The 19,149-nt window shown below is 39.9% G+C and overlaps 1 protein-coding gene and 1 long non-coding RNA gene across 4 annotated transcripts; both read right to left on the bottom strand.

Annotated features, from left to right (window-relative positions):
• Positions 1-1,482: 1,482 nt before the first annotated feature.
• On the bottom strand, positions 1,483-5,282 carry LOC123232471. Its single transcript, XR_006505143.1, has 4 exons — positions 4,948-5,282; positions 4,141-4,431; positions 3,939-4,030; positions 1,483-2,395 (listed from the first exon to the last, which is right to left on the bottom strand). It is a non-coding gene; the product is annotated as an uncharacterized LOC123232471 (long non-coding RNA).
• Positions 5,283-7,764: 2,482 nt separating this feature from the next.
• On the bottom strand, positions 7,765-19,007 carry UBFD1 (ubiquitin family domain containing 1). 3 transcript variants are annotated; one of them, XM_044658920.1, is made up of 7 exons: positions 18,897-19,007; positions 17,936-18,244; positions 16,525-16,733; positions 14,694-14,759; positions 14,367-14,472; positions 11,450-11,532; positions 7,765-9,687 (listed from the first exon to the last, which is right to left on the bottom strand). In XM_044658920.1, the coding sequence occupies exons 2-7, from the start codon at positions 18,225-18,227 to the stop codon at positions 9,577-9,579; spliced, it is 867 nt and encodes a 288-aa protein (XP_044514855.1). In that variant the 5' UTR covers positions 18,228-18,244; positions 18,897-19,007; the 3' UTR covers positions 7,765-9,576. The 3 variants fall into 3 exon arrangements, with proteins under 3 accessions (XP_044514855.1, XP_044514847.1, XP_044514839.1); XM_044658912.1 differs by lacking the exon at positions 18,897-19,007 and adding an exon at positions 18,691-18,800; XM_044658904.1 differs by lacking the exon at positions 18,897-19,007 and having other exon boundaries at positions 17,936-18,488.
• Between the last annotated feature and the right edge of the window lie 142 nt (positions 19,008-19,149).

Here is a 19,149-nt window from a genome sequence, read left to right as displayed (position 1 = left end):
ATTCTGACTTGGCTCCCTCGCTAAGGGGGAAGTCATTTAACTTAAACGCCTGAGGTTTTCGCGTGAGAAATCTGTGTCACCTGGTTTTCTTACTTGAGCCATCACCTTGGGAGCCTTCTCTTCCAGAAACACCTCCTACAGGTAAATCAGGGTTAAGGGGAAGCCTGGAAGAGGTCAATACAATTCTCAGGGAAAAGTGTCTGATGCTAGGCCAAAGTGATTAGCAGCAACGCTGCCCAGAATAATTTGAAATTCCATCATTAGGATAAAATGTCACAACCATGTGGAGGGAAAGAGAATGAAGCCATTTGATTTGCTGGGGGGAAGCAGGAAGGTGGAGGGGAGATGTACAGAAAAGGAAGGGACCAGGAGCTAATTTGATGTGCACCTCGGTAGAAGAAACCAGGAACAGCTGGGTGGTTCAGTGGACTGAGAGCCAGGCTTAGAGATGGGAGGTCCCGAGTTCAAATTTGACTTCAGACACTTCATGTGACCCTGAACAAGTCATTTAACCACCAATGCCTCACTCTTGCAGCTCTTCTGCCTTGGAACCAACAGAATATTGATTCTAAGACTGAAGGTACGGTTTAAAAAAGAGAAAATATAAATTATTTATCCTCAAGAGGCTTACATTTTGTGTAGAGGATACATTATACAATGAAAAGTTGGAGAAAATGAGAGAACTAGGGAGTTGGGGGTGGAGGTGTGGTTGGGAAAGGTTTCCCCTAGAAAGCAATACCTGAACTAAGCCTGGAAGGGAAAGTTAAAGATTCTAAGAGACAGAGGTGAGGAGGGAGCACATTCCAAGCAAGTGGTAGGTAGGTTGTCCTTCATACTGGAAGGGAACTGAAATGGCATCACTGGGGATATCTCTGGATTGGAACATAAATTGGATTTAAGTGAAGCAGAGTTGCAGTTGTCTGCCTTACTCTTTCAGTTATCAAAGTCCAGAGACTAGCAAAAGTTAAGATGACTGGTCTTGGCTCAGGATGTAGTGGATAATCTTAGCTTCTTCGATGTCTAACCAAGCTCCAGGATCCAGCCTGCCTGAGCCATTGGGACAAATTGTTCTCATTGGTCTCCACATGCCTGAGACACCCCCCAATTCGACAGATCTGAGGCCTGTTATTTACAGGGCTGTGGCTGCTGGGCATGCTACAGCTTCTTGGAGCCATATGTGAGAATTGGGTGGCAGGTGGACACCTAAGGAGGAAAGGTAGGTGGCACAAGCCAACCAAAGGAGACAGAATAGTTTGGAAAATAGCATTCTAGCATTGTCTTAGTCTCCTCTGATCACTAACCCCACCCAAGTCTCTTCACCCATGAACCTGTTGGTAGTGGTAGTTCTTTTAGGGAAATTGCTCCATCTGAATCCTGATTACATGCCCCCCTTTTTAATATTGCTACTTGATCAAATCCATCCCTCACTTACTTTTCCTTTCTACTCTCATTATACATTCCAGACCACAACAAGGTGTTTTCTAGGGTTTATTTATGAGGGAAAAGAATACAGACTCAAAGATAAAATTACCAGTACATAAAGATGAAAACTGTTACAGAGAATGCATTATCTAAGCTCTTTTAATTTAATCTTTAAAGCTGTCTAGGATTCTAGCATATTGTCTGGTTTTATTCAAGACCCCAGATATGTCAACTTGTTTACCTGGAGGAGTCCTTGTAATATGCTAATTAGTCCATTTTTTTTGGGCAAGTCCAGACTCTAAAAGTCAGTTAGGAAAGCTGATAACATGGCTGGCTTGTTGTGCCCCATCATTCTGTACTGATGCCCTCTTGCCCCAATTAGTTTGCTGCTAAATCTGCTCCCCCCTTTACCCAGGGAAGTCCAAGTAAATACAGTGTTCAACCCAACTGCACCCTAAAGTTCACCAAAATTTTTTTTTTACAGGTATGTAAGATTCAGCTTCTGCAAGAGGCATTTTTTTGTCTTCCCTGACATTAATCTCAGAAGTTTAAAAGGTCCTCCAAACACACCTAGCTTTCCTTAATAATTCCCCTGTAAATCTGCCCTTTTATGATAATCAAACCTTTTTGAACCTATTGACATTTTTCATTTGACCCACTTCTTTGGGAATTTAAAGAATTACTTGTTCTCCACTTTCCCTCCTCAAACCCTAAGGCTGGGGCCTCAATCTGGTGTCTAGGATTCAGATATCTTTGTTCCCCCTCTCTAGTCCCTTTGTGATAATATGGATCCTGATCCTGCCCTTCTAATGCCCTATGTCTGTGCAAACTGAAGAGGTCTCATCCCTTGAGTCTGTCCTTGTCCAGGATCCACCTCCCATCCCTTTCCCTGTTAGTCACATTCGGAGACCGCTTCTGGTAATAAAGTGCTGCTAGTCGACTGGAGGGGGTCATGCTGACAGCTCTGACTGACCTGGAGGGGGGGAAGGAAAGTGATTTCATTACAATCTGCAGCTCAAACTGAGATCCTTTCTTAACCTTGCATAGAAGCAGGCTGAAGTAGGAGATAAGTGGAACAGGGTAATCTTTATTTTAAGTCAAAAATTGGGTATTTATATGAAACCAAAGGTACCAAACTTCAGTGCATCCCTAAATTCAGATTACTGTGGCAAACAGAATATGGGAACAGACTGTGTAACCTGCAGTTAGTTATTAGCTGGCACCACTTGTGATTTCATTTACCCTACAATTCCAGTTTTAAGATCTCTTAAAGGAGAAAGGCAGGCAGGGGAAAGGAATGCTACATTTTCTTCCTATATATGGGAACTCTAGGCACCTCTTTTCTAGTAATTATAAAACTATATATATGCACAGGGCCAGTTGAAAAGATAAGAATGGATCTTGGAAGAGAGGGAGTATGTGTGTTGGGGGTAAGAGGACAAAGAGGAGCCAACAGAGAAAGTGGAGAGGAAGGGTCACATAGTAAAGGGATAGCTTTTCCATTCTAGTCAAGCATAGACATGTAATTGATTAGTAAACAGAAGAAATTGGGAAGGCTGATGACTAGTTAATGAAGGCCTTTAATATTGGTGCATTGGATTAAGGGCTGGGCCTGGACTCAGAAACTTGAGTCTAAATCTGGTCTCAAACACTTACTAGTTCCTTGACCACAGGCAAGTCAACTAACCTCAGTTTCCTCATCTGTAATATGGGGCTTATAACAGCACCTACTTCCCAGGATTGTTGTGAGGATCAAGAGATGTTATTTAAAGCACTTAGCACAGTGATTGGCACACAGTAAGTGCTATATAAATCTACTATTACTAGTAGTGGTAGTCTGAGGTTATATTTAGAAGGATTGGAGAAATAGAGTACGGTTGACAAAGTATGAGGTTAAAATATCAATAGAGAAAATTATCTGCCCCTTTTCAATCTGTAGTCCCTTTAACCATATGTTAATATCTGGTATTTGGAAACAATTTAAGTTTTATTGATGCCATTAAAAAAAAAAAACAATCCAATTCAACTTTTGTCTTAGAACCAATACTATGTATTAGTTTCGAAGCAGAAGAGCAGTAAGGGCTAGGCAATAGAGATTAAGTGATTTTTCCCAAGGTCACAAAGCTAGGAAGTATCTGAGGACAGATAGGACTTCCTGTCTAGGCACGGTTATCGATCCCTTGAACTACTTAGCTGCCTATCCCCCCACCCCCAGGCATTAAAAAAAAAATAGCCATTTTTAGATCTATGCCTCCCCCTACCTACTAGCAAAGGGAAAATAAAAGTAAAACCAACAAAATATCACCGGGTCTGGTAGCACATGCAACATTTAATACCAGAAATCCCACACCACCCAATGAAACCTACCAATCTTCTCAAAGAAGTTTTCTGGAGCTATTAAGGACAACTAGGGCTCTGTCTAGGAAGAAAGTCATGTCCTTTTATAAATTGTCCCTTGGAACCAGAGAAGGAATCCCATACTGTTCTTTAGGTTTAACACAATGCTTGAAACTCACCTGATCAAGGAAATTTTTCCTGACTAATCCCACAATGGTCTCTTCTTTATTTTGCATTTCCAGTTCTCTTGTAAGCAGGACAGCATCACAGACTATGAGGGAAGGAGGGACTGTCACCTGAATTCTGTACCTCCCTCCCCTCCCCCAATAATCATTTGGTATACACTAAAGCTTCAAAAATGTTTGAATTATATGTTGTTACCTTGTAGTTGTTTCACACATATAACACATTAAACACATTTTGGCGGTCTATGATTTTAATTTTTATGTCCACCACAGGGTTATGCACACAGGAGATGCTCAAATACTTGTGGAAAGAATGAAATCACAGGTCAAAAGCCCATTTCTTCAGGAAAAGCTTCAAAGATTAACTCAACCACCTCCCTTCTCCAATTCACTCTTGCAATTACTAGGACTGGGCTAGCCAACTTCAGAAGATCATTAAAAGCTAGTCAAGGCCAAATGATGTAATGTCACACTTGGAAATAAAGACCTTTGGAAAGAACAAGGGGAAAAAAAGTACAATTACCAGACATGTGTTAAGTATACACTATGAATAAAAGTAAATGAAATTTACTTGAAAGTTGTTGTAAGATATTTTGAAAACTTGACTGATATATTGAGGAGGCAGACTATATCTAGGCAGGTGGTTATTTTTCCATCTTACCTGAAAATAAGAATCAATAAACCCAATGGGGTTAAAGGTCTTAAATATTTCCCCCAAGTTGGACTGAGTTCAAAGTGAAGCCAGTCTGAAGATGGGCTAGATTCTCTATAAGGGCCCAAAATATTTGATTGATCTCATCTCTCTCCTCTTTTAGCACCTAGTTAGACTTAAATTCCACAAGAACAGTATCAATTAACTAGGCATCCCAAGCATCTAGTAGGCATACATTAAGTACAATTAATTATATAGTACTTAACTATCGAATGGATATAGCTATCCTACACTCTAAATAAATAATGATCATGCTCCCATATATACATATATATAGTGTATTTCTCTTACTAGAACATGGTTAGTCAAAGCTGGCTCTCGCCCCATTTGTCTCCCTTGATGACTTGATTTGGACTCACTCAGTTGCTGGGAGAGTTTGATTACCAACAGAAGTACATCCAGTTTATTCCTCATTGTGGAAGATAAACAAACAAATCAAAGACACAGAATTAATTATCAAACTTTAATTGGTAAGACTAATCTTACAGAATAAACAATGAGATAACCAGTAGAGATTACACTTAAAAAATCCAGCAGTGCAAATCTAATAGACTAAATATTTTTCATTTACCCCCAAACAAGCATTTGATTATTTAAAAATAAAATAAAATACCACCTATGTGGTACTTATGTCTATTTCATTTTCAAATAATTCTGCAGCGGAAGTTCTTTTTGCAAAATAAAAAATAAGTTGCTTAGAAAGTAAGAAAGCAGTCAGAAATCACAATCACTGAAGCCACACCTAGCCTAGAAGGTAAAGCCATCAAGTGCTGCATCACCACAGCTCTCCTGACCCTTTCAGAGGAACCAAATCTATCAGGAGATGAATTTCTGTATCACTAAGCCCCATGACACCCAGAAAAAATTTTCTCTAAGACAAGATGGATGAGTAAGATCAGTGACAGGGGAGAAAAAAAAGGAATTGTGGACGGTGACTGTTCAAAGAAAAGCCGCCCTGCACTGCTTAATTGGCACACCAAACAAGGGGGAGGGGAGTTCAGGCATTACACTCAGATTTGCTTCAATAGATACATTTTTAGAGCGAGAACAAGAATTTCGAGTTCTTGTAGAAATATGGCAACTTTTTACAGATGTGGCAATGTGGGAAAGTTCATCTCTTTGGCCCTTTAATGCAAAGCAGCAACTCCCTAAGAAGTCTATGTAAAATCATGGCATCATACTCATTACAGACAGAAGGCTTAGCTTTCTGTTAATTCATCTTGCTAAGACTGTTCCCAAGCATTACAACAAAGTGCATCCTTAGCTTAGTCCAATTTCATTTAAAATGTGCTACTGCTACCAGGAAAAGTTCCATATTTGAGTAAGAGATTCACTTAACACCAAAGAGCTCCAAATTCTACAGATTCTATTGTTTCTAGGCTGACTTGAACAGGGTAAATGAGACAGAATGAAAAGTAGCAGTATCTTGTCCTCTTACAAAATGCCCTCACCAAAGTTCTGTGCCTTTAAGAAATGACATACAGGAGTAGAGGGTCAGACATCAATATTCTGGAAAGAACAGAAAGCACAGGAAGCATGTAAGAATCTCTGAAATGAATGGGCTATCAAGTGGAGAGCATCCAGCCTCTCAAATTATAAATGTATTTCTATTCTTCTATTTCCAAGAAAATCTGCTTCTGTTACATAGCTTTCACTATCCTTCCCCCTCTAATCAGGGATGGGGGAGAGAAAGATAAAGAGAGGAAACAAAACAAAATTTGAAGCCAGTATAGATTAAACCATTCTCCTTTCTTTATATTATTACATCTACCTCACTGCATTGAGGAAATTAACCAAACTCAGAAAAGGCAGATTTTTTTTTCTCATATGATTGAGGGGGATGGGAAGAGAAAGAAGGCATAAGAATTTGCTCTAGAAATAATCCTAAGAAAGGAATGATAATCTTACCCCTAAGAGGGAGGGGGCTGTGGTTCTACTTTGTATATAAACTGATTAAAAAAACAAACAAACCACTAGGCTTAATCAACCTGTTGAGGCCAGTAACAGAATTGATTTTGTGGTAACACATATCAATAGAGAATGCCAAAAAGGGCACAGACCTAAATCAAACACCTTTTTTCACAGCTTCCCTTAAGTTCTAGTTCTCTTCTCCCTGAGTCAGATCTTTTCCCAAAGCTACATACAAACCCTCATCCGTATAGTTAAGACAATTCTACAATGTTCTCTTACCAAATACAGGAAGCTTTGTAATAGGCGTTCTAAAACCTCTGGCTCTTACGAACAGCTCTATATGAAAAAGGTGTAACTTACATTATTGTAATATAATATGTAATAATTATCTCTAGAGGAAAAAGCACCATTTCACTTAAAAAAAAAAGAAAAAAGAAAAAGCCACACACACATACACCTCAACAAAATAAAACCACTCATCCAAACTTAAATCCTGCTTTAGTGTACTGACCATAGGCAGATAAGCAGTTTGGTTTTCAGGAACATGGTAGAATATAGAAAACAACTTGAACAATTTTAATACTATGGCTCAGCTGGATGGAGGTGATGCACCAAAGCATGAACCATTCACAGTATAAAGGGGAACAACAGATGCCATTGGAGCTCTGAAAGCATTATTTTAGGCAAGCAGGATATAGAAAAGGATTTTTTTCCCCCTTTTAGAAGAGGCAAGTGGGGTGGGGTTTAAAAGGAAAATGCAGAGTACTAGACTATGAGAACTGTGAGGACAAGGACCAACTCCATATCTTACTCCATGCCTAGCACAGTGCTTTACACGTAACAAGTTTTAATAAATGCCTATTCAAATGACATTACTAGATGAAGAAATGAGTGAGAGAGAGAGAGAGAAAGAAAGAGAAAGTTAAAACCAAGACCATGCTAATGCCAGAATGCTAGCTGTTATGTTACCATTTGGTCTGCAGAGCTGTATAATGCAGCACTGATGGGCTGCTGACAAGTAGGACATACACATCTTTCCTTCATATACCATAGCTATCTCCCTGCCAGGGAGATGGAACATTGATATACAATTGGATATACAAATGATGCAGTTACTGCTACTTTCAAAGGATGGAAACAAAGTTTCCAAGAAACTTCCAACACATATACAATATTTATGCCCTTACTGACGATAAAATGATTTTCCTATACATTAAATAACTTAGGAACAACTGCAATATAATAAGCAGCAGATTATTCTTCCTGTGTAAGCTGGACTCCCAAAATACACATTAGACATGAAGGGTACAGAATAGCTCTCACAACTGGCTTACACTGCATAGTCATTCTCAGTCAAAAACACACACTAAAATATATTCTACACATTGAGAAGGGGGCCACCTGAAACTTGCAGGTCAGGTGTGCCGCTGCTGACAGGTTAAGCTTGGAGACCTAGCCCAGTGGCCTGCATCTGATAGGAAGGGATTTCAAAGACAACAATAGCAAAGGGAAAGAAGCACAGGAGTTTTCCCTCTCGCTTCAGAAGTTACCAATCCATCAAAAAATGGTGACCAAATATACCAGGAGCACAAGGGACATAAGTGAGAAGGGCAATTCTTGCTATGCTGGTCCAATGGGGTCAGTCTTGTCTTTTAAATATCTTCAACTCATGGCAAGCACCTTTCCAGGGTAGAAAAGGTCAGTGTGACTGAACCTGAGATAAAGGACACTTGAACTTAATGGCTGGTGGGCAGAATGACAAAAAAAGAAAGAGGAAGCATGACTAAAGTTACAGTTAGACTTCCTAAGTTTTTTTTTTTTTAAATAATGTCCAAAGAAAAATAGGAATGTAGCTGAGTTCACTGCCACCTGACAGGGAGTTTTATATGAATGAAACCCAGTTCTTCTTTACTATAGTGGCCAAATGAAACAGCACAAAAAAGTAACAGGCCATGTCAGAAAACCCTGCAACTGAACGGGACTCTTGGTTCTCATTTCTGCTACAAATTGTCATGACAATGGATCAGTCACACCCAAGATAGTTCAAGAAACTTTAGGGCTGCTGCTCAATTCTGCTAGCTACAATAAGGTGGCAGCCGACATGTATGGGAATCTGGAACCTCAGGGCAAGATGTTTTGCCAAGAGCAGCTGTTTCAAAAAGAAAGAATGAGGGATTGGAGTGATTTTAGGGTCACTATGCCCTGAAACGACCATCTCTAGGATTTGATGCTTAAAATCCAATGGTGTGTTCTCTCCCACCCCCCACTGTGTGATCAGTCAGCATCAACAGAAAGAATGAAAATGATCACAGGAAATGAAAAGAGAAGGGGTGGTGAATTACAAAGAAGAGGAAAAATAAGTCATCTTTGGATTTACAAATAAAAATTAAAAGCTTGATTCTGCTGAGGGAGGTTGAGAGGAGGGAAAGAAGATGGAGAAGGCTGAGAGGGAGGGGAGGGTTCAGGTCAAATCTGAACCAAAGGCCAGAAAAATATGGCTTACTAGCCCCCCTTCCCCCCACTTTGCATACCATTTACAGTTTATATGTAGGAAAATTAAAAAAAAAAAAGTGCCTCAAACTCTGTCACAACAAATCAGCCAAAATTAACCATTTGCAACTAAAGATTTATGAAAATATTTTTTAGTTCAAATCACATTAAAAAACCCAGATATATATTTTGATCTTTTTTTGTTTTAAACGAAATTGGCAGATCTACTCTCAGAACACTTAAGAGTATTCCACACAACGCGTTCTGAATTAAGATTTATTGATTTCCACTGTATTCACTTTAAATATGGTTTGAAGCTGACTGAAGGGAAGGGATTTTGCAATTTTAAGTTAAAAGTAAACTAATGGTGAAAGTACATCACCTCTGGCTTCAGTCAATATCTCCTCAGATTCGAATTAATAAAAGTTCCAGGACTATGAAATCCGGGCATGTTGCAGGCCTCTCCCAGCAATGTCCTTCACTTTGGGTCAGTCTCCTGTGCCAGAGGTGAAAGTGCTTTCAAAAATACTGCCATTTTCCCAGCACAGTGTCTTTGATTGCATCCACATACTGAGTTGGAACCCAATACACCCAGTAGTAAGAGGCTTCGGTGGGACCCAACTGAAATGCCTGAAAGGGAAAAAGGAAACCAAGCAGTACTTCAGAGCCAGGGACACCAAGGAGGCAGGATCCTAACACATTGTGGAACACATTTTTCTGACTATGCAGTAACAATGAATCACTCTCCTTCCAACAAAATTCAAAAAGGATAAATTCCTTTTTTGACCTGTGACTCAATATTCCAGAAGTCTTTCTTGGCTAGATTAAGAAAGGTAGAATTTTTGGGTCAAATATAATATGTTCAAAACAGCAAGAAAAATGAAACACAGACTTAGGGTTTTTTTTCATGGCAATATACTAGATTTTTAGGCAGGGATGACTAATCTGGTGTCATTGAATTTAAATGCATGTAAGACTTCAAGCCATCTTTGAAATGTTTTGAAATACTAAAAAATCACTTTTACTACAAGACTTTAAAAGTTACCAAGGGCAGACCTGGCTCCAAATCAATTCCTTGATAAGGTGACAAAGCTAATTAGTGGCTCTGCAATTCACCTAGCACCAAGTAACTGATCAAAGGTCAGGGGGAAGAGGAATGGATACCAAATGTATGGTCCCTGAAGCTCAATCCAAGCCCTATTCTTCTTCCAGTGTTATGGTGGCAGTGGAAGCTGAAGGAAGATAGAAAGAATGAAAGCACAAAGCACTCATGATGAGGTTGCTCTCCCTACTCTATAATCCTACAATAGGCAGATCACACAGGAATACAAAGGCTTAAAAAACACTCTTTGCTGAATCACGTGTATTTTTTTCCTTATTCCTTCAGTGGGATAGGGGCTGATACTGCTACATTTATGAGGTTACAGCTGGAAAAAATCCTAAAAAATCTCTACAATTAAGTTATGTGAAGATCTGGAGGCAAAAACCAAAAAAACAAAAAAACAAACAAACAAACAAAAAAAAAACACCAAACAAAAACCTCCCACTTATTTGGGTCCTATCTAAACTGACAAATGCCAAAGGAATTTGGAGGAAACATTTAAAGTCAGTCTTTTCTCTCTCTACCATGATTTGGACCCCAATCTTCATAAAGAAGAAACCTGGTTCTGTAACCATTATTTCAGTAGCTCTTCCTCAGAACATTTCCAAAAAAACAGAGGAGGATTTGCCTAAATGAGCTACGCAATTACTTTATTTATCCTTCATTTCAGTTGATTATGATTCCTCCTTCAAAGAAATCCATTTGGATTCAAGGAAGTATTTTGAATTAGTGTCTGGGTACAAAAAACATGGATCTACAAAAGGTTTGTTTAAATTCCCAAAATCACATGAAAAGTATACTGCTATGCATTTTTAACTCTTATAGCAACATCCCTGTTGTCTGAAGATTGCAAAAAAAAAAAAAAAAAAAGACATACCTTAGCAGCATTGCAAACACTTGACTGCTTGGAGTACTTCCTTATACCAAATTAGTGTTTTATTTTTGGCTCAAACTTGAAAGTGAAAATTCCCAAGCCATGCTACTCTTCACTTCTATTTATTTGGTCTTAAAGCAAAGTTGTGCAAATACAAGGGTTAGTAAACACATATCCCATGAGACAACTGGAAAAATCTGTCTACTCTGTAACAATAGGACTTAATGTGGGAGAAAACAGAAATGGGTCACCCTCGAACAAATTCACGAAGTTGGATTAGATGAAACACAACGGGTCCATAATAGCCCATTCTGAGGACTCAAGAGTTCTCTTTCTTTGTGGACAAAATTCCAAGTGTCAATTCAATGGAATTAAAGGCTAAATAGATTCTGTTACTAAGCCAGCAGCTTACTTACCATCATGTGGTAATCTTCATGTCCTTCAATAGGTTCACTGACCACATTTTTAATGGAGCCCATGGGTAATTTTTCAGTTCGCTCTAAGTTAAAAGGAATTATACTGATTATTAAATGGTACTCTGCTTTCAGAACATCTGACATATGATTCTCTAATAACACTTGTGGTTCTTTTCTAATTCTTTTCCCTTTCTGATTTAGGGAGACTGACTATTCTTCACCCATAAAAGCCTTTCTTTATGGTCATTTTCTTCTCTAAGGAAAGTCAAATAGAATCTTCTCTTTAATGTACCAAGTAGTACCTTATTGGGAAGTAGAAAATTGCTCAGTTGGCTCATCTGATAATGAATGTTTGCCAATATGTATTTAGTCCATCTTTATGAAAACAAGGACAGAGTTTTCTCTGTTGGCATCATACAAAGTTTGTAGTTCAATAACCCAAGCACAATATTTGCATGCTTATTGCATAAACCCAATGATGTGTGTGATGTGCTTTTGCTGCCTGAGGCAGGCTTGGTCAGGGAGGGGAGGTAGGAACAAGTATATTGTTAAATATTTTAGGTTCACACAGACCAAAACTTCCTAAGGAAGTTTCACTTAGGCACATCTCCCAATCATGTCTCTTCCTCCCACCTTTAATCCTATGTTTTTCTACTCAGAAATATACCCAAGGTAACTGCCTCCCATTCTTCCCCTGTTTCCTCCCTACCCCTAACATGCACACACACATTAAAAATTACCTTAAAAAATCTTTCAGAGTTCATGTAGCATACACCTGCCAGATACCATGCATCACGCATGGGCCAAAGACGGTTTTATGGCAATTTTAGGAATGGTGGTCAAATAGGAGAAAAGAAGAGGGCAGTGAGTGGCAACTGGGGTAAAATGAGGCTATACAAAGGTAAGCCAAGTAAGGATAGGAGCAAATAGGATGGCAGGAGAGGAAAAGTTTGATAGTGAAGAAATAGAATGACAGATCAGTGGTGAGATGAAGCAATAGTGAAAAGAAACCCTGTGCACGTTGAGTATGTACAGAGAAAAACACACAAAACACTCATATGATAGCTGCAAAAATAGAAACAGGAGGAAAGATAATAAAAGTCTCAGAAGAAAAACTGAGAGTCAAAAGATCTGGGTTCTAGTCCTGTTACTAATTGGCTGTGTACCAGGCAGGGAAAAAAGTTGCTTTGGACTTCAGTTTCCTCATCTATGAAATGAATGGGTTAGAATAAATGACTTTTAAGGTCCATTCTAGCTCGAACAGTTTACTATTTCATATTGTCTAAATTAGTTACTATAACTTCTAACACATTCTCCCCTGAAAAAGTTAGTAATGAGGCTCAGATGTTATTAAATGGATATAGTAGAATTAACACTGGACTAGGAATCAGAGAATCTGGGTTTAAATCCCAGTTGTTCTTACTGGGGATGTGAATTTCAATAAGTTACAACTTGAACCCAAGACTTCTCATCTGTAAGGCTGGAGTTAATAATTGTACACCAAAGCTTACAGAGCTTTTGGAAAGAAAATGCTTAATAGGTTATAAAGCTTTATATAAACATAAGTTTCTTTTCAAAGTGATACAGTGCTGTAAAGTGGACAGAGCTGGCCTTGGAGTATGGAAGATATGGTTTCAAGTTCTGCCTCTGACACATACCGCCAGATTACCCTGACTACCCATCTATCTGTTCTAAGAAACAAACAAAAAACTCCTTTACTTTTTGTCTTAGAATTGATACTAAGTATTGGTTCCAAGGCAGAAGAGTGATAAGGGCTAGGCAACTGGGGCTAAGCAACTTGCACAGGGTCACACAATCAGGAATTATTTGATTTAAACCCAGGGCTTCCTGTCTCCAGGCCTGCCCCTTTATCCACTGAGCCACCAACCTGCCCCTCATCTGTTTCTTCAAAGGAGAACTTTTTACACTGATGAAATCACAGTTCTGAGGGGAAAACCACCCTCCTACCAACTTATGCTTTGATAGGTCAACTGCTTGGGGAATGACCCTAGACTAAGAATCAACAGTGTGATAATATCCAGCACTTAGGTTTGACAACGAGGCTCACCTAGGTTAAAATTCAATTATCTTCTGCTGGAAAGTTTACAAGACGAGTAACTAAAATTTTATAACAGTTTTTGAATAGGTAAATAATGGAGGTAGTTTTTGAAGGTTTCTATGACGCCAAAACTTACATGGGATCTTGGATATAATCTGACCTGACATCAAATGATACTAGAAGATCAATAAGGTTTCCAAGGCTTAGTTTGAGAGTGCCTTCATAATAACACAGGACCATCTACTTTAACAAAAATTTGTTTTTATTATCCTAGGGATCTCCTAGTCTTCTCTCTACCTCCCAAAAGTAGGTGGAGAGCTACCATGGAATAATCAATGTGAAGGAGATATTCTTTTAGTATTTAAGGATCACCTGAGCAAAGTCACAGATTAAACAGAATATAGATAATTAAGAGTAGTTGAAATTTGTATAGTGCTTTAGTATTTATAAAGCACTTTTTACATAACCTTATTTGACTCTCAAAGCAAAAGTTGGTATTACCATCATTTTACAGATGAGGAAACTGAGGCTCAAGGATCTTAAAGGACTTGTCTTTGGTTACACAAGCTGGAAGCAGGATTCAAAGCCAGTTCTCACCTGAATCCAAGTCCAGAGTACTTGTTATATAGCATAACTGTCTCACTCACCTAGTAGGCAACAGCCCTAGGAAGAGAATCCTTAATTGGGAGGTACTAACATGAGATTAAAGATAACAAAAAGAGGCACAACTGAACTTAAATGTGTAAAAGAGTTAATAAAACAATGGGTGATATCTAGAGTAAAGAGAGGTTTAGTTTAGAATGTGCAACATAAACAATTTGATTTGGAAGAAATAAATTTATGTCAACAGCAGATTACCTTTAGTTCCAATCCACAATTGGTCTTGTTCTAGTTTAAAGGTGAGTCTCACTTTTCCTCCTGTCTTATTATACATGCCTGATAAAGGTACCGTTGGCAGTCGTTCCTGAAATGTTAAAAAACCAAAACTGCTGTAGCAGTGAAGACTGTCTTACAGATAAAATGAACAAAACAGAAAGGACCAAACTATAGAATATAGGCAATGAAGACCGTTTTACCCCCAAATGGTAAGGGGAAGAAGAATTGGAAGGAATCTCACAAGACCAAGCCTAGTGAATTGGTAACAGATTTCAGAATGACAACAATGGGTCAAGGGTCTTTGCTTACCTGAGCACCCTTAACAGAAGGCATCACGTCTTCAGGTTTCCCTTTATCCAACACTTTTCTGTGTTGCTATAACATAAATCAGACAATTTGAATGCAGAAAAACATGACCATATTTACTTCTTAGTATCAATTTGAAATCTCTAGGTGACTTAAGTGGGGGAAAAAAATCCCTATACTGATATTTTGGTTTTAAAAAGACTCGAGATAATTGAATGCTTGAGAATAATTTTTTTAATTTAAAATTTTAGTATCCCCTTATGGCTAGTTCAAGTTAATGTGGCTTTCTAACAAAAATGTCATATATATTGTGCCAAGTCTCAGGCTAAAGAATCACACAAAATATGTTTGAACAAAACAAATACAAGAGAATCATAGTATGCCCATTCTAAACTCTCAGAAATAAAGAATGCTAAAAATAACTGATTCTTGCTTGGTACTGATTAAAGCCTTAAAAGTATGGAGAAAAACATCTCCTTACAAGTTAAGCTCTTAAATGTATGGTTGGAGATATATATATATTTTGAGGTTTGTGTGTCTTTTTTGGTGGATGGTAATGTTATCAGATTTTGGAGGCAGATATAATGGCTTTATAGTCTGAATTAGAAAATACTAATCTACAGCTTGAAAGTCAGAGAAAGCCTTATTCATCCACCAATACTTTTACAAGGCTGTTCACATAATGCTTATTAAATGAGTCAGGAGGACACATGTGCCTCTCCATTCCCCCTAAACCATTCTTTTTCTATCTAGTACTTAAAGAGTTTTTGTCAATTAAGATGATCTTTAGAGTAAGGAGAATAATAAAGAATATGACTCTAACTATGAACAGCAAGAATGCCAAAATAATTTTTTTGGTATGAGCTATCTTGATATCAACATATTCTTAAAGAGGCTGAAAAATAATCAAAGGTTTGGGTTTCTCTTGTTAGGCAGTGCAATGCCTCATAACTTGCTCATCAGGAAAATAAGTTAGTATATTAACAGCATAATTGAATCATTCTTTACATATCCCTTTTGAAGGTTACACCATGGGGAAAAGCTTTAGGCTTATTAAGTCAGCGTCAGAAACACAAACCTTGTATTTAAAGGTATATTGTGCTTACAAAATAAATTACATGTTAAGCAAACAGGATCAGACTATTAATAATTAGAGCAGTAAATATTCATGGATTCACACATTTGTATAGCAAGAAAAGTTGCAGAGGAGACCTAAGACAATAAAAAAAGAGAGCTAGCAGAGTTTGCAGGATCAGGACAAAAGAAATGTCTCTAAATGGAGTTTAAAACTGACTTTTTCTGTCCAGTAAGTATAAAGGACAAAGAGCTCTTGGTCAGGTAAACACCACAATGTAGGTACATTTGCTCTAAATAATGTGGAACTTCCCAGTTTTAGGGGACTATCTTACACATATGAAAACTATTACTTCTGGCTGCAAGAACTCTGGGTATTTTACTTAAACAAGTAAACCCCAAGCACATTTACTTTTAGCTGTTCTTATGCTCATCTGAAAAGGGATATAGATCACCAACTAATTTTTGTAAGGGTCATGTCATGGTATATTCAAAGACATTACCTCCAACTCAATTCCACAACATGGAATATGGTGTCTCTATTTTATATGGATAGTCTTTGGATACACCAATGATTAATGAAACAATGATGCAAAATAGTTCCAATTTCACTCAAGAGCTATATATTCAAAATACCATCTTGGATTTCCAGCATGGACTAACAACAAGAAAAAGCTGATTCAGGGAAGAATGGAACCAAGCTTCAAGAAGGGGCACACATCCCAAGTTCTTAGCACCAGCAAATCAATAAGTTACCAACCTTTTGCCTACAAAGTGGCTCCTTTTTACTCTCTTCCGCTTTCGCTTCTTGCTGTGCTGCGTCTTTGGGTGTATTTACTGCTAAAACATCATTTATTGTAGATCCAACCACCATAATCTTGGCACCACTGGTCACTTTGATTTCCCGTAATGTTTTCTCCTCAGGTAGAAGTCCTTTAAACATAACTTTTTGCATGGCAGGTGGTAGTCCTTATGTAAGAGAGAGGGGAAGAAAATCAGGGTGAATTTATTTGCATCTATTCAATTTAAATAGGATTTTTTTGGGGGTATGGTAGAAAGGTGCACAACCTGGAGTCCACATCCAATTGGAAGACAGTGTGTTAGACTCAAAAATCAGTAAAATTTAGGTTTGAATTCTGTTCTACATAATGATGAGTTATACAATGGGCTGGACTAGAGGCTTACAGTCTCTAGGCCTCAGTTTCTTCTGAAAAGAGGTTAAAAAACTGGACTTACCTCATGGGGTTTTGAGGAGAAGGGATATTGAATGAAACAACCTTTATAAAGTACTTTGCAACTCTTAAAGCCAGCTTTTAAAAAAAGTGAACTATAATTATCCTATGCAAAAGTTGTTTGTTTTAAAGCAGATAATCTTAACCTTTCCGAGGGTTGTTTTGGACCATTCTGATTGGTGGATAAAACCTATGGACATATCAGAATATTTTAAATGTGTAAAATAAAATCTATGTGAATTCAAAGGAAACCAAATTATGTTGAAATAAAGACACAAGGCATATACTACATATGCACACAAACATATATGTATACATCTATATCTATATATACACTCTTACCATCATGAAATCTGTGCTCAGACATCAAGTTTAAGAGATTTGTCCCAGAGCTAGGTAGTGCAGTGGACAGTCAGGTGGTCCTGAGTTCAAATCTAGCCTCAGATACTTCACAGCTGTGTGACCCTGGGCAAGTCACTTAACCCCTACTGCTTAATCTAATGGCCTTGGAACTGATACTTAAGAGTATAGAATCTAAGACAGGAGGGGTGGAAAGAGAAGAGGAAGAGATGCCCAAGGAAAAGTTGAATTGGCCACTGTTGTCCAGACCCTGCTAGTACAAGAAGTCTCACTCTGGAGGCAGTTAAGCAGCAGAGTAGATCTGGAGTTGGGGTGCCCTGAATTCAAATGTGACTCTTTCCTAGCTGTGAGGTGGGCAAGCCTCGTAACGTCTTTTAGCCTCAGTTTTCCTATCAGTAAAATGGGTAACATAATAGCAACTTTTTTTGTGAGGATCAAATGATGTACTTGTAAAGTTCTTTGCAAACTTTAAAGCCTCTATATGAATGCAGCTGCTATTATGAGTTCCAAGGCCAGCTTCAACGTCCACTGGTCAAGCTGCCTCCCTCCCACAAGGATTGGCCAAAGGCTATCACCAACCTGTAATTGAGTGGATCCTGCGCTTCAGCTCCGCTCCCGAGCTGTCCAGAGGCACCCGCACGTCGTATTTGTTTTTGTTCCAGATGATCTTTAGATCCACCAGCTCCTTCTCCGTTTCGGCGTCGTCGCCGTTGCTGACCGAGGCCTGGGCACTGGCTATGTCCTCCTGCGGCTGGTCCTCTTGCAGGCTGCCCTTGGCCGCCGCGGCCGAGGACGAGGAGGAGGTGCAGGAGGAGGTCTCAGCCTCGGCGTCCACGCAGTTGAGCTGCAGCTTCTGGGCATCTGTTTCCATGCCGGGCTCCTCGACTTCTAAACACGAAACAAAACCCACCAGAGTGCGAGGCAGGGGCGGCGGCGGCACTGGCGCCCTGGCCTCCTGCTGCTCCTCGAGGGGACGTACGAGGGACACCGAGGCTGGAGGCTGGGGAGGCGGTGGCGGCATCTCGGGACCCCGCGCGCGGCACCGCGCGGAGACTGCGGGCGGGACGCTGGGGGCGGGGTGGGGCCGACCCTCTCGCCTTGCCTTCCCTCCGCTCCACGCAGCCCGGGGACACCCGGCGGAGCCCGAGGACAGGCCTCTCGCGGGGAGCCCGCGGCGCCGGCCCCGGGGTCCGGCCCCTTCTCTCGAGGGCAGACGGCCTTGCCCTCCTCCGGGGCTCCGCCACTCCCCTCCGCCGCTCCCTTCCTCCACAGCCCCAGCTCCGGGCCGTCCGCCCGCCAGTCCCCTCTTCCCAGGGATTGCCCCCCATACTCACCATCCGGGGCTCCGGCCGCCGCCATGATGATTGTGTACAACACCCACCGCAGCGAGGGGGCCGCCGGGAAACGCCGAGCAGACGAGATTGGCCCCCGTCTCGGCCCGTACTCTCCCCCTCCCCACACACAGACACAAGCACACACACACAAACACACACAGACACACGCCCACCGGAAACAGGTGGAGGTTCCTATGGAGACTCACCAGTCTTCCCTGTCTCCTCTTTCGTTATTCCCTAGGAGGCTGAAGGCAGCTCTCCTCTCGTTAGAAAACAAAAACGTGGGAAGTAACTGGCGACGGTCAGTAAATCCACCGTAAACCAGCTATGATTCTCCGGGACTGGTCAAAAAAGGATCCTGTCCTTTTAAAAGGAGGCTCCGCCTCCTCCAGAAGGGAGGAAAGGATTGGCTAGTGCGCCGCCCGGAAGTGAACCTGTTTAGCCACGTGTGCATTCAGT

The sequence above is a fragment of the Gracilinanus agilis genome, chromosome 1, assembly GCF_016433145.1.
Source record: "Gracilinanus agilis isolate LMUSP501 chromosome 1, AgileGrace, whole genome shotgun sequence".
Classification (NCBI taxonomy): domain Eukaryota; kingdom Metazoa; phylum Chordata; class Mammalia; order Didelphimorphia; family Didelphidae; genus Gracilinanus; species Gracilinanus agilis.
Note: the sequence above shows the minus strand (reverse complement) of the source record. Positions and strands in the feature narration are given on the sequence as shown.